The sequence below is a fragment of the Strongylocentrotus purpuratus genome, unplaced genomic scaffold (assembly GCF_000002235.5).
Source record: "Strongylocentrotus purpuratus isolate Spur 01 unplaced genomic scaffold, Spur_5.0 spur5_scaffold_21, whole genome shotgun sequence".
Classification (NCBI taxonomy): Eukaryota; Metazoa; Echinodermata; class Echinoidea; order Camarodonta; family Strongylocentrotidae; genus Strongylocentrotus; species Strongylocentrotus purpuratus.
Genome location: NW_022145607.1, coordinates 34619849 through 34636071, shown reverse-complemented (window position 1 = coordinate 34636071; position 16223 = coordinate 34619849). Strand labels below are relative to the sequence as shown.

General features: G+C 37.6%; 1 protein-coding gene across 1 annotated transcript; it reads right to left on the bottom strand.

Moving 5' to 3' along the window:
* Positions 1-2166: 2166 nt before the first annotated feature.
* On the bottom strand, positions 2167-4486 carry LOC105437957. Its single transcript, XM_030994105.1, has 3 exons — positions 4287-4486; positions 3317-3511; positions 2167-2440 (listed from the first exon to the last, which is right to left on the bottom strand). The coding sequence occupies exons 1-3, from the start codon at positions 4393-4395 to the stop codon at positions 2256-2258; spliced, it is 489 nt and encodes a 162-aa protein (XP_030849965.1). The 5' UTR covers positions 4396-4486; the 3' UTR covers positions 2167-2255.
* Between the last annotated feature and the right edge of the window lie 11737 nt (positions 4487-16223).

The following is a 16223-nucleotide window of genomic DNA, read 5'->3' as shown; positions in this document are numbered from 1 at the left end:
ATGCTTTTTACAATGCGCGTTTCAAAGGCACATTTCACGGAGCAGTATTCACTAGCACACGCACACACGAGTGTCCATAAATTATGAGGTGCGGTCTCCGCCACCAATGCTTGCAATGCATAATACTCATCAACATAACACACACGCATTATACGTACCTGGATAGGCACTGCTAAAACAGTGGCGTGCAAAACACCACCCTATATGACTCACACAGTTTTGATGTGCACGATCTTCTTTCTTGTGCTCATATAATGTCGAAATGAAATCATTCTTCTAGATCTATATCTGAGGTATAGGACATGGAAAAGCGGTGGCCTTTTCGGTTAAAGTCCATTTAGATATAAATGCAATAATATCTCTTGTTGATAAAGGTAAATATAATAACACAATCAGCATTGTTTGCACATGAATTGGAATGCATCCCGCTGAATGAATATATTTTGTATAGGAATGGCGTTTTTATAATAGTCGTGATTCAATCGCAAAATGAAATGTATTACGAATAGGCCTAAATTACCGGGGAGCATTATGGCCCCTCTCAGGATCTAAAACCCAGTTATATTTCATTAATATTTTTAGAATTGTATCTTATTTCCTAACTATCTTTCATTTTGCATGCAGATGAGGATTCATTCGAAAATGTCAATTAATATGATGTCTTCAGACTGAAAGTAAGACTACTAAGAGAAAGCTGTATCACTATGCCTGTCACGATCCTGTTTTTGTTTTGTACTACGGGATAACAAAAAGGAAATCCATAAAAATAAGATCAAGAAGAGAGACCAAAGTGCATTTCCCCCTTTTGTTCTTGAGCAAAAATGTGTTTCTTCTCTGTTTGTTTTCCATTCTAGACCTGCATGTAGTATGCTTGATGATTTACAAGATTGTAACCCGCTCTCTCTTAAATTCGTAGAAAATGGACGCAAATAAATCACGTATTTGAACTCTGAATAATATATCTATCTAAATAAGTTTAATGACTCCACATCTTTGTATATACATATCACATAGCTTGTTTACATGTATGGCGATTATATTCAGTTCACACTTTTGCACATAAAAATTTAATTAAGATAGGAATAATTAATAAAAATAATTTTCTTATCTCTTTTTATTACGTTTATTCTTAATAGAAATAGTTTATAATAATCTTCTCATAAATTTATTTATAAATCTCTCTGACTCTTTAAATTGATCAATCAATATAAGGTTCTGAGACGATTTAAACTTTATCTATCAAGAATAAACCATTTGGTCTCAAATGGCACTTCATGAAAAGAGATTAAACAAAAACGTTTATTCCAACTTTATGGTAAACAGTGTATCTGAGTAAGGTTAATCTTCTAAACTCTTTACATTATATCTTTGTAACCTTGCTCAACAGAATGGTTTCTCATCTTACATAAAAATTGGGGGATGCAGAGAAAGAGACTAAACTAACTCTTCTTTTTTCCACATAGCTTTTATAAGAGAAAACATCTAACTTAAAAAGCTTAGTAATAACAGTCCAGGATAAACCGTTGTATGCATAAAGTTCACCAACGATTCTATATTTTGTAAACAACAACACATGTAACTCTACATCAAAACGAAACGTCATGGAATGAAAATGAGATATCGATTTATTGAGACAAGTTTATATTTTTCATTCAGATACAGAATAATATCTTTACGACAGGAATAGTTAACGATTGGAGATCCATATCTTTCGTAGACTAACTTTATCCACTTAGTTGGGGCCAAAACCCTGACTAAAGTTCGCATTTATCAATAAAGCCAATGACATTTTACAAGTTCGTGGGGGTTGTGTGTCCGGACACCACAAATAAATCTGTTACTTTTGCCTTTAGACTTTTACGAAAACTGTGCCTCAAGTAAAACGATGCATCATAAATGTTTCCCCTTCATAATATTGTCTAACATAAATCGTAAAAGATTTATAAAATATGGCATGTGAACTTCTACAAATTAATGTTTGAAATCAACTGTCCGGATACACAACCTATTTGGACACGTAGACCCGAATTCACAACAGAGGTTTGTCGACAAACCTAGGTTTATGTGTGTCATATAACGCGTTTTGACGCGTTTCACACCAAGGTTCGTAACCTAGGTTTGTCGACAAACCTCCTTTGTGAATTCAGGCCATAGCGTGTGGAAAAATCTATATACTCAATCAACAACGTCTCAGATATTTTATTGATATTCTTCGGTTAAATCTCTTTATTTAGAGTCTTTTCTTAATCTTGAAGTCAGTGGAAGAAAATAAGGTTGAAAAGGGCGACGATGAAGACGACTAATGCACTGGAGGCCATCAACGACCTCGCCGAGCAGGGAATGTCGACGTCTTCATGACTAGACTCGCTACCGATGTAGTCATTGTATGCCACGACGATAGATCGACATACATGGAGATGGTAGCTTCCCAATACGAAATCTGGTGAAATTATATAAGTAAAGAAGGAGGAGGAGGAGGAGGAGGAGGAGAAGAAGAGAGAGAAGAAGGGGAAGAAAAAGGAGGAAGAAGAAGAAAGAGAAGAAGGGGAAAGAAGACAAAGAAGAAGTAGGAGAAGAAGTAGGAGGAGGGGAAGAAAGATAGAGAGAAGACGATTAGGGGAAGGAAGAGAAGGACAATGAAATGAGAAGACGGGGGAGAAGGAGAAGGAGACAGAGGAGGAGAAAGAGAAAAAGGAGGAAAAGAAAGAGGAGGGAGAGGAGGAGAGAGAGGAGGAGGAAGAGAAGGAGACGGGGAAGAAGGAGAAGGTAGAGAGAGAATGTAATGTCACTGTTGCTTGATTTAAACAACATACATCAAGCCCGAAGTGAAGATATTTTATTCGATTTTCAAAGATAAATTTTCAAATATATTGTACAGGGTGCAGCCATCGTATACACCGCCTAAGCCCATTTCTTAAGTTCTAAATGAAATCAATAATTCCATTTTATGCTCAGTCTACCTAATTAGTGCACAACAAATTGAGCGGGACCTCCACACAAAACTCAACTTATTTAGGTATCAACTTCAAGATTAAAAGATATTATATACAGATAGAGGTATACTTTAAACCCCTGGGGGGGGGGGCGTAGGATTATTGAACCTAAAATACTTTAGTATGACGCAATATATGCCTTTGAAAGGATATAATATATAATTTTTGAAGAAAAAATATACTTATTTTAATAAGTTATTATCATTAGAGCTGGTTATAATGTCGCGATTATTCCGAAGTCAATCAAATTTGTTGTTTATAATATGGGCCTAAATTGACTTATTAAATATATATCAATATTGTTTGGCGCTATGTCAACATACCTCCCGAAAGCAGGTATGTCACATTCTCCTGCAAGTCGGTGAAACCACAGCTCGACCTAGTGTTGATCTCGATTGTGTCGTCAACATAAATGCCCTCTGATGAGTTACGGTATACTTCGGATATCCGAACGTTGTAAATCAAATTGCCTTGAGTAGTGACGTTGCCTCGGATATTAGTAACCGTTCCTTTGAACCCTGCAAGGATATGAAAATAGAGTTTTTGAATCAATTTGATTACAATTATGTTGCACTCAAGCCAGTAGCGGATTTAGGATTGGGGTCGGTGAGGGGAGGGGGAGCCTGCGCCCCCTTAAACAAAAAACACCAATTGGCATACCTTACGTAAGCAACCTTAATTGCGTTCGTGTGCCAAGTTTTCCACCCAAAAGGCACATTATGTAATACATTTTTGTAAGGGTCATGGTGTTGAGTATTTAATTTAATCAAAATGTGCCCCCTTTCTAATTGCGTACATGTACCCTTAAACGTTTGGATCCAAAGGGCACATAATGGTATGCAGTTTTGTTATGGCTATGGTGTATAGTATTTCACTTAAACATGGTTTTTGTTTAATATAACGAATGTCAATGATACATTATGTTTACATCTTGCATTTATCATTCGTAGCATTCGTGTGGCCTAAAATATCTTTATATTACAGAAATCAGGTCCCCTTTATGACCTCTAGACGGTAATCTTGAAGTCATATTCCCTAGAGAAAAAACAATTGGGAAAATTCCAATCCAGTAATAACATTTTTTTTTCTTCCACCTTATCCTCCCTTTTATCCCCCTCTACATCAGTTTGTGGGCATGAAGAGAACCGGCAGAGTTTTCCCGTGATCATGTTCACTCAGAAAATTAATGTCAGGACAAATTTCGCCCCCCGCGCCCCTGCCCATGTCCTGAAAGTTCTGGGTCCGCCCTCGTCATCCCCTAGTAAACGGAATCCTGAAAAAACTTTTCGTTACCAAATCCCGAGTAGCAGAAGATCGGTTCCCCGGCACAATCGCAACCCGATGTTGGGTGGAGGATGGTAGTGAGAAGAAGGAGGATGGAGGCTGGGATGAGGGTTACCATGGTAGCTATCTTTGTTCACAATGGCGCTAAATACTGTAAATAAAATCAGCAAGAGGAAGAGAGAGAGAGAGAGAGAGAGATAGAGAGAGAGAGAGAGACAGACAGAGGGAAAGAGACACGCAGAGATCTGGGGACAGAGTGAGAGAAAGAGAGAGAGAGAGAGAGAGAGAGAGCGAGAGACAGACAGAGGGAAAGAGACACGCAGAGATCTGGGGACAGAGTGAGAGAAAGAGAGAGAGAGAGAAATAGAGAGAGAAACAAACAGAGGGAAAAAGACACACAGAGATATAGACAGGCATAGGGAGAGAGTGTGTGTGTGAGAGAGAGAGAGAGATAGAGAGAGAGACAAAAACAGACAGACAGAGACATGCAGACAGAGAGAGAGAGAGAAAGAGAGAGAGAGAGAGAGAGAGAGAGAGAGAGAGAGAGAGCGAGAGAGAGAGAGAGAGAGAGAGAGAAAAGCGAAAGTTAGAATTTAAAAAAAATGGAGAGAAATCGGAAGGAAAACTGACAAAATGAAAAAGTTCATGCCTACGAACTTGACACTCAGCAGGGAGGTGACATTAAGTTAACACTTTGCTCTCAGTGAGCTAGGCGTGTTTCCATCAGCTCGAGATTGCCAAATAGCCCGCTGTTTCTGATTTGGGAAATAACCCGAAGTTACAAATCGCACCTTTTTTAGCTCGAGATATTTTGCTCAGCGTTCGCGCATAGTGCGAGTCTTCGGGCTGGTGAAAACGCACCGGACAAATAGCAGAATATTTTGACAAATAGTGGGATATTTTGCAAACTATGATTATCCAGACCAAATATCTCGCTAATTGCAACTTCGGGCTGATGAAGACGCAAACTAACTGGATAATTTGCGATCGGGATAGTTGAAATAGCGGAATATTTGGCAATCTCGAGCTGATGAGGACAGGCCTACTACTGTTCAGAGAACTCAATTTCTCGAAGGCATTGGTAGCATTTGTGTACTATAATCATTGCCATGCACAATGTACTACCATTGTAAAACATTGCCTATAGTCATCATCAGTATATCAACCGGAATAAAAACTGTCGTGTTGTATTTGTGAATTTTAGTCATTAAATTCTGTAGAGGTGTTGTGGTCTAGTGGATAAGTCACCCGACTGCAGATAACAAGGTGCGGGGTTCAACTCCTGACGCGGCACCAATGTCCTTTGGCAAGACGTGTATCTACATTTGCCACTCTCCACCCAGGTGTAAATGGGTACCTGATATGCTTGAGCGCTAGTTACTTTGGCAGCTCGGCTACAACCAGGGTAATATGTGTAAAGCACCATGCGTCTAAACATGGCGGATACCGGCGTTATATAAATATAAACATCCATACTATCATTATTATTGTTATACCAGCGTTCATACTTGGCATATCCAACATTTTCCCACACAGTTTGCAACAACTCTCTCACTATATTTCGGAAGACACAACCTGAAATATGTAATTCCTGTTGTAACTATTGACTCCTTCAAGTTCTCATACTACCCAAGAGCAATAAGGATCTGGAATCATCTGCCAGGCTCAGCAGTCAATGCAACAGGAATATTAAACCAACTTTAAGGAGGCTGCTCTACCCTTCATCAGAATGATGTTGATTCTCACATCAGCTTACTAGCTAGGGTTTTACTTGCACTGGACTTAGCATATTTTACTGTAAATTAACGAGTGCTTTGTCCACACACCATACCTGCAATTCATGGCACTCCTTGTAGTTACTCGCCTCACCTACCATCCCAGTATAGCTTCCTGAGTGAGCTGCCAAAGGGATTACACAAACAAGTACCAAGTACTATGTTATTATAAATGAACAACAAAAACTTACCTTGTATTGACAGCGCAGCTCTTCACTTCCCTTTCACTTTCAGTCTAGACTGAGACAATTTTGTCGTGGGTTGGCGAGTTTTCTTCTAATCTTCCAGCTAAAGTTAGTTGCTACAAGACCATTACGGAACCATCACGAGCAATATGGAATATAAAACAGACCTCTAGATTGACACATTTATCTTTCAGAAACTAAAACTTTTCAAATGTGGTGTTGGCTTAAATATCTGGTGGCAGTTAAAACCGAAAGCACAATTCTGCACAGTTTGCAAAACACGACATTAATTATTTTCTATCACTTATTGTTATGCAGGATTAACTGAAGTGTACGCTGACTGGTTTTCATTCGCTGTTATTTTTTTTGTACTACCCTCGGAACTATTGTGTTTACATAGTGCGATAATAATAATATGTTCACATACATGTATATCCCTAGGGGCGAGTTATACATCATTATCGCAGTCGAGAGTTATTTTCTTTTCTTGTCTAGATAAGGTTATTCCATTACATACGATGGCATTCTTCTGATGCATGTGGCGTAAGCAGCAAAAAAAAAAAGGAGTTGGCGTACTCAACGCCGCCCCCCTGCTCCAAGTACCCCCATCCATATAGCTATATTGTGTGTCTTCTGTAGGCCATTAACATTTCGCCCCTACCCCAGTGTCTGGATACGCCACTAACGGGGGGGGGGGGGTGTACCCAGACGCACATTCAATATCTAGTATGTGTCTTTCGTAGACTATTTACATTTCACCCTATACCCCAATGTCAAAGATGAGTAGATAGTAGAGTTGAGGAGGTAGACAGATAGAGAGACAGACATATTGACAGACATAACAAAGACAGGGAGATATATCAGGAACAGAGGGAGAAATTATCCAGGCCCGTCAAAACAACAACAACAACATCAACAACAACTACTACTACTACTACTACTACTACTACTACTACTAATACTACAATGTACTTCTACTACTACTACTACTACTACTACTACTACTACTACTACTACTACTACTAATACTACAATGTACTTCTACTACTACTACTACTACTACTACTACTACTACTACTACTACTACTACTACTACTACTACTACAATGTACTTCTACTACTACTACTACTACTACTACTACTACTACTACTACTACTACTACTACAATGTACTTCTACTACTACTACTACTACTACTACTACTACTACTACTACTACTACTACTACAATGTACTTCTACTACTACTACTACTACTACTACTACTACTACTACTACTACTACTACTACTACTACTACTACAATGTACTTCTACTACTACTACTACTACTACTACTACTACTACTACTACTACTACTACTACTACAATGTACTTCTACTACTACTACTACTACTACTACTACTACTACTACTACTACTACTACTACAATGTACTTCTACTACTACTACTACTACTACTACTACTACTACTACTACTACAATGTACTTCTACTACTACTACTACTACTACTACTACTACTACTACTACTACAATGTACTTCTACTACTACTACTACTACTACTACAATGTACTTCTACTACTACTACTACTACTACTACAATGTACTTCTACTACTACTACTACTACTACTACTACTACTACTACTACTACTACTACAATGTACTTCTACTACTACTACTACTACTACTACTACTACTACTACTACTACTACTACTACTACTACAATGTACTTCTACTACTACTACTACTACTACTACTACAATGTACTTCTACTACTACTACTACTACTACTACAATGTACTTCTACTACTACTACTACTACTACTACTACTACTACTACTACTACTACAATGTACTTCTACTACTACTACTACTACTACTACAATGTACTTCTACTACTACTACTACTACTACTACTACTACTACTACTACTACTACAATGTACTTCTACTACTACTACTACTACTACTACTACTACTACTACTACTACTACAATGTACTTCTACTACTACTACTACTACTACTACTACTACTACTACTACTACTACTACAATGTACTTCTACTACTACTACTACTACTACTACTACTACTACTACTACTACAATGTACTTCTACTACTACTACTACTACTACTACTACTACTACTACAATGTACTTCTACTACTACTACTACTACTACTACTACTACTACTACTACTACAATGTACTTCTACTACTACTACTACTACTACTACTACTACTACTACTACAATGTACTTCTTCTACTACTACTACTACTACTACTACTACTACTACTACTACTACTACTACTACACTACTACTACTACTACTACTACTACTACTACTACTACTACTACTACTACTACTACTACTACTACTACTACTGCTGCTGCTACTACTACTACTACTACTACCAGGCGCTTACGCAGGTGTGTGTGGGGGGGGGGTGGGGTTGAGGTTACCCCCTCAAATTGTGTTCAAGGAGGCCAAACAAAAAGGGTTCCCCGCCCCCAAGCCACTGAACAAACTATCTGACGACGTAATTTTCCAATTTCCGGAGCAAAAAAAAAAAGCATGTTCTCTAACCTTAACTATTTTAACAATAATTATAATAATAATAATAATAATAGTGTAAACTTATAGAGCGCACACACCGTCCAGGGACGCTCATGGCGCTAGCTCAGCAACAGTTCTCTTAACAGAAAACGAATGATTATTCGAGAAGGAGAGATCTTTTTTTATTAAAAGGGATATACAATTCAAAATGCTTTGCGATGCATGCCTTTGCATTTAAAACTCATGCAGGCAGAACTTCTAATTAAAAGCGGGAAAAGTAGGTCCCTTTACGACGTCACACATTTTCGGAGACTGCTAAGCTATGATTTCCTGCTATCGAGACCATTGGCTAAATGATTTATAGTGGTCAGTACAGTCATTAGTGGACTGGTTAGCGGATACCGTGGACGTGTGCGATTAAGAATAAGACAGACCCACTTTTAATTGGTAATTAAACGGTAGACCTATATTAAGCCCAGTTTAATCACACATTTTAACGAGTGATAATGTATCGTTGTGCCGTTGTTGAATGCTTTAATCGATAATAATCTCAATGGCGTTTATTTTAATGGTTGTCAAATATAAGCCTACAAAAGAAAATAAATTCATGAAATTAATATATATTTTGTTAAAGCTTAAATATGTCAACAGGACGTGTAATTCTGCCTCATCATACTCATGGTTGAAAATATTAATATCAATCACGGGGGGGGGGGGGGGGGAGGGTTGGTGGATGTAATTACCAATATTGATAGATCGAACTCTATACTAAGCAGGTTATAAGTTTAATGAATAACACTGATATGGTTTTGTATAATTACTATTATTATTATTATTATTTTAGGCATTTCTATAGCGCCGTCTATCTAGAAATTTTATTCCGAGACGCATTAATTATTACCCCCTGCTTTAGCCTTGCTGCCATTACAGCGCTCTAGCATTTCAAGGAATTAATTCCTGCCAGCTAGTACCCATTTACCTCACCTGGGTAGAGTGTTGCACATGAAGATCAAGGACAATAGTGCCGTATCGGAGATCGAACCACAACCTTTGAATTCCAAGTCCAGTGCTTAAACCACTCGACTACGACACTTCTATACCCGGGGTAGCACCATCAATATCAACCCAGTCACTCCTTGAGAACCTGCGATTAGTATTACCCCAGCATTTCCCAGTATCCATTCAATACACCTGGGTAAAAACGTGCTCCTTGTCCAAGGATGTAAGCACCAAACAAGGTTCGAACCTAGACCCTCTTCCTTAAAGAGTCTTCACCAATATACCACAGTGCCCACACATGACCATGATCTGGAAAATGATTTCCCATCTCTGCTACAGCTATTAATTTTTTTTAATTTAAACATTTTCTCATAGATTCAAACCATGTACTCTGTTTTGGGCATTTTCAGATAGAGTTGAGGCCGCAAGCGACTACGCCCATAACGCCCCCCCCCCCCCCCACCGCTTATCAATATCTAAATATTGCTTAGATTTACAGGCAGTTTTTAGAGTCCTGACGAAAGCTATGAAAGAAATGACTGATCCAAGGTGTACTTCTCACGGAAATGTTGATTAATTGAGTTATGAACGCTATATGTCATTGACTAACGACTTTCTTAATATGAGAAATTTAGAAAGTGTAATATAATGACGACGTTAGTTTAAATATCGAGTATATTGGCGTATGCTAAAGTTATTAAAATTAATGACCAAAACATCTCGAGGGTTTTCCCCTTCCTCTTCTTCTTATCCTTCTTCTTTTTTTCTTCTTTTTCTTCTTCTTTTTCTTCTTCTTCTTCTTCATCATCTTCTTCTTTTTCATCATCTTCTTCTTCATCATCATTTCTTCTTCATCATCTTCTTCTTCTTCTCCTTCTCCTTCTTCTTCTCCTTCTTCTTCTTCTTCTTCCTCTTCTTCTTCTCCTTCTTCTTCTCCTTCTTCTTCTTCTTCTTCATCATCATCATCATCATCTTCTTCTTCTTCTTCTTCTTCTTCTTCTTCTTCTTCTTCTTCTTCTTCTTCTTCTCCTTCTTCGTCTTCTTCTTCTTCTTCTTCTTCTTCTTCTTCTTCTTCTTCTTCTTCGTCGTCTTCTTCTTCTTCTTCTTCTTCTTCTTCTTCTTCTTCTTCTTCGTTTTCTTCTTCTTCTCCTCCTGCTTTGTCTCGTTCTTCATTCTTCGCGTTTATTGTTATGATGGGATTCCACATTATGCATACGGTTTCGCGTGTTACTGAATTACCTCCTCCTCTTTCTCCTTCTCTTCCTCCTCCCCTTCTTCTTCTTCTCCTTCTTCTTCTTCTCTGTATTTGGACATTTTCATTATTTGAGCACGCGCATTGGTCTCATTCTTTTCTTAAGATCAGCTTTTTTGGTTTATGCTTTATTTTGTGACTTTTTTCTTTCTTTCTCTCTATCTATCTCGCTCTCTTTTCGTTAATCTCTTAGATTGTGATCTTTTTTCGCGTAGTAATTAATCAAAAGTTTCATAGCTCGATGCTAAAACTGGAGAGGAGCTCGTCATGGACCCTTACAATTCTAGGCACTCAACCGGCTGGCAACTGAACTTACTTGTCTCGTTTAATCCAACATGCCACTTGGATCCCTGGACAAAACTAACTGAGAAATCTCAGGAGAAGAAAGTAAAGTAAATTGTTGACCTAGAGGACGTCATCACAACATCTTTCTTGAACGAAGTCGGTAAAGCAATCATCATAATTATAGTAGTTATGGAGAGAATGTAAGATGTTATAACGATCTGCGCATTTGAAATATGTAGCAACGTTTGAGAGGTATCAAAAACATATCTTCAACAAGTTTAACATGTAATGTGTGCCAAAACGAGTTTATGATCATTATCAGTACCCCTGGTTACATCCCCTCGCCCTTCCTTAATCTGTCATTTTCTGTCTTTTCTATCGACAACCCCTCCTCTTCTCTGCTCCATTTCCCTTCCTCCGCCCCTTTCACTCTCTCTCTCTCTCTCTCTCTCTCTCTCTCTCTCTCTATATATATATATATATCTCTCCATCTCTCTCTTCATCTCTCTCTCTCTCTCTCTCTCCATCTCTATCTCTCTCTCTCTCTCTCTCTCCATCTCTATCTTTCTTTCTCTCTCTCTCTCTCTCTCTCTCTCTCTCTCTCTCTCTCTTTCTCTCTGCCTCTCCCTCGCTTCATGTTCCTTATACTTTCGCTTCTCTCTCCCTTTGTTCTCTTTATTCCCCCTCCTTTTCTTTCTCTCTTTCTCTCTCTCTCTATCTCTCTCTTTCTCTCTCTTTATCTCCCTTGCTCTCTATTCCTTCTATCTCTATTTCGCTTCTCTCTCCCTTTCTTCTTCATTTCCCCTCCCTTTCTTTCTCTTTCTCTCTCTCTATCTCCCTCGCTTCATGTTCCTTATATCTCTTGTTCGCTTCTTTCTCCCTTTCTTCTCTTTCTTCACCCTCCCTTTCTCTCTCTCTCACTCTCTCTCTCTCTCTCTCTCTCTCTCCCCTCTCCCCCTCTCTCTCCTTGCTTTCTGTTCCTTCTATCTCTATTTCGCTTCTCTCTCCCTTCTTCTCTATTTCGCTTCTCTCTCCCTTTCTTCTCTTTTCCCCTCTCTTTCTTTCTCTTTCTCTCGCTTTTCGCTTTCTACCTCTACCCCTACCTCTCCCCCCCACCTCTCCCTCCCCATCACCCTCTCTCTCTCTCTCTCTCTCTCTCTCTCTCTCTCTCTCTCTTACCCCCCCCCCCTTCTTTCATATCTTCCTTCATCTCCGTGTATCATCTGTATCATCAAGTGTTGTTCTCATTAGAACCAATGGGTGTGATTCAGAGGAATGCTAGGAGTTCCATTTGACTAGATCCTTGATATATATCTGTGTAATGAAGGAGGTCAACACGTACCTCTTTCTAGCTGTTCTTCGTACGGTTTTCATCTTGAAGATGAAGTTTCCACGCCATGATGATCAGCCTTAAAAATGAAGAGGGAAAAGAGGAGAGAGAACAATAATAGGAAAACAACCACAAAAAAAAACACACGAAGTTTGAGGTTTGAAGCTTATTTGCTCCACATTCACATTAACAAAAAAAAAATTCAGATTCATATACAAACTGAAGAGTAATGAAAACTATACCTATATATAACTTTAAGATAAGCTTGAGTTCTGTTAATGATAGAAAATAAATTCTCACAGAATCCAACAAAACGTACACTGAATGTTCAAGATTACAAATGAATGACATGTGCCAAACGATTTTGATAGAAAATGTATAAAAGCTGACCAATGAACATAGAAAGATAAGGAAATCAAGGTAGGTAGACCCATGTACACAGGTCACTATTTATAATTGAGAGTTGTGGTCTTTTAATGAAGATGATTTCCAGCTAAATTTTGTGAGATTTTTTTATTTTACTGGTTCAAACAATCAATCTCCTGCAGGATAAACAATCCAGAATCAAATTTAGCCATGTTCTCTCGACATATATATACGGTGCCCATACCAGAGCTCAAGATTAGCTTTAAATGAAGTGTATAATGTACGGTAAATTAGCAAAGTATTTCTTGAGCAGTGTAGATACGACAGGGAATATACAAACAGTGTTAAATTTGAGGAGCCTACATAAAAAACAGAGTAGAGCTTAATGTATAAGGTTAGGCTCATGTGAAGAGCAGTATTACGATATCTAATTAGTATGCTTCATCACGTAACCATTATAATGTTGCATCCAGCAAGAATGATATGAGTGAGATAAAAACAAACATATTAAAGAAATCACTCCCTGCCTCTTTTAAAAGCTGATGTAACTAAGTAAGTTTTTTTTTTGCAAGGGTCTTAAAAGTCACTTTATGGGGTCGAGTTGTCAGATATAGTATGTTGCTTTAAACTATGGGTTCAATACAAAAAAATCTTGTATTTTGGCTATACTACTTTACAATATCGAACATAAACATCCGTTATATTTTATATAATTTCCTTTACAATATCGAACATAAACATCCGTTATATTTTATATAATTTTGATTAGTTTTTTTTAATTTATGCTATATCTCTTTATATACTTCCAAATACGAATGGACAAAAATTCAGTTAAATAAAATGCATTAAAACGACTGGCAGTATTAAAGAATTAAAAGCCACTTTGGTAATTGGAAGCAACGGAAGCGCGCCCTCGTTGGCCAGCCCTCTTCTCGCTCCGCACGATTTTCTTGATGAAGATCGAAGATAACACGTACCAATTATCCCAATTAATGAAAGCAAAGTAATTACGATACGTTCCACTCTTAAGTACCCCGTCCTACTTTGCACATGTCACGTTCTTCATAATTAATGAGACATTGATTGGTTGGTACTACAAGGAAACTGGCAGACTTGACAGTTCCCCCGGTTACAATTAATGGTCGCCTTTGACGCTCTTTTGTTTACGTTTGGTTTTATCAGTTCAATTTGTTACCGCCACACATTCAATACAATATGTTACCTCCTCGAGCTTTTTTTTGTAATCTACAACATTTACCTTGATTATGTATACTTAATTATTATTTGATAACTCAGGGTCTCCTTTTCTATACTTCCCTTTCAAGCCTAATTTGGGATAGACACATTTTTTCCTGTTCTGACGTAATAATCCTATTATAATTATGAGGAAATATTTGTTTATGTTTTACACCGCTTGTAACTGATTAAGTTCATGCACTTTTATTTATTGTAAAATCATTTGTAGTTCAGCTCTTGAGCTGCGATAATGATTATTTAATAAATATCATTATATATATATATATATATATATATATATATATATATATATATTTATATATACGACGTGTAACTGTTTGTCTGTCATCGGAAAGTTTTTTTCGCACCTGGGCCCTGTTTCATAAAAAAAACTTGTTACTTGTTGCTACTGAAATCCTTGTATTTGGTTGGCTATGAGCAGATTTGTCATAGATTTGTGGCATTTTTTTTTATAACAACAAGTTTTTTAAGACAGGGCCCAGAGCCATATTAGGAATATTACTTTGACACAAAGGAAAATAAACAAAGGTCTTTTAAATAACACCTAACTGTTTGCCCGTACAGGTTCAATTCTACTGAATTAGAAACCACAAAGACACGTTGTGAGTAGATACATTAACCAATACATTTGATCCAAATCCATTTTAATTCCCACACTCCAAATTGGTAGTATATTCATTTTGTCAACTGCCGTAATAATTAGCTCCAAGTAACGGGACTTATAAAAGCATGATGCAATTATAATGATATAAAACTTGACTAAAGCCCCCCTCCCCCCGCTTATTCAGCGGTTGGCTGAGTCGTTGCGAAATTTTCTGCGCGATTTTCAAATTTTTAACCCCCCCCCCTCGAAAAAAATCCTGCGTACTCTACTGTTCCAGGTGCCTCTCCACGCCCGTATTTTATCTGCTATTATCATTTTCTGAACAACTTTATCTGAAATTATCTCTTGGGGAATTGCTCGTTATAAAATTATCTTGGCCTATAACACAAGAAATTTACAAATTGTTAAAGACAAGACGAAAAGCAAGCGTAACAACTGATAGTGAAATATATTCAGATATCAACCCATAGATTAAGAGCATTTTTCTTCATTATGGACGAACAACAAAAAATAGACCATAGACGCGTGATGGTTTTAACGTGAACTTGTGGCACCGAATAAAATTACGCGAATTCTGTTGTACTTTGATCACCGATAAAGTAAGTGACAAGAATCTAAAGAACAAATGATTTTCAAGGATCTGTATCAATTATGAAAAAAGCATGACTGATGTTTAACAGTAGCTATCGATGAAAGACAGAAGCGAAGGGGGAAAGTCATTTCATTTCCAGAATAGTTGGCCAGAGCTCAGAAAAAATCGACCCCTCCCATTCCCATATATCCTGTTTCTATATACGCCTCCTCATTGACTTTTAACATGGACGATGAAGAAAGACATTTTGCTAAAGCGAGAAAGAAGTTGGAACGAGTATCATTTTCCCGTGACGACCCCTGCTATTCATGTATCACAATGTATTTAAGTTGACTGCGATGTACTTTTCAATTTATGTTGACTGCGATGTACTTTTCAATTTATGTTGACTGTAATGTACTTTTTATGTTGACTGTGATTTAAGTTTAACTTCTACATGACCTTGAATTACACCATTATTCTGTCCTCCGCAACCCTTCCGATTTGGGCTTTGGGTTCTTTACTTTGGATATTTTCCAGAGATCTACACGACTGCACCTCTCCTATATCTTCTCTCAATGTATCTTTTTTACATCCTTTTCATTTTATTTCATAATATTTCCCATACGATCCTCTTCCCTTATTACTTCCTATATATCATTGCCAGAAATCAGGCACAGTCTTCAGCAACAACAAAAAAATACTAGAGAATTTATAATACGCAATAGGACAATGAAGATCCGTGAATGTCAAAGTCAAACAAATT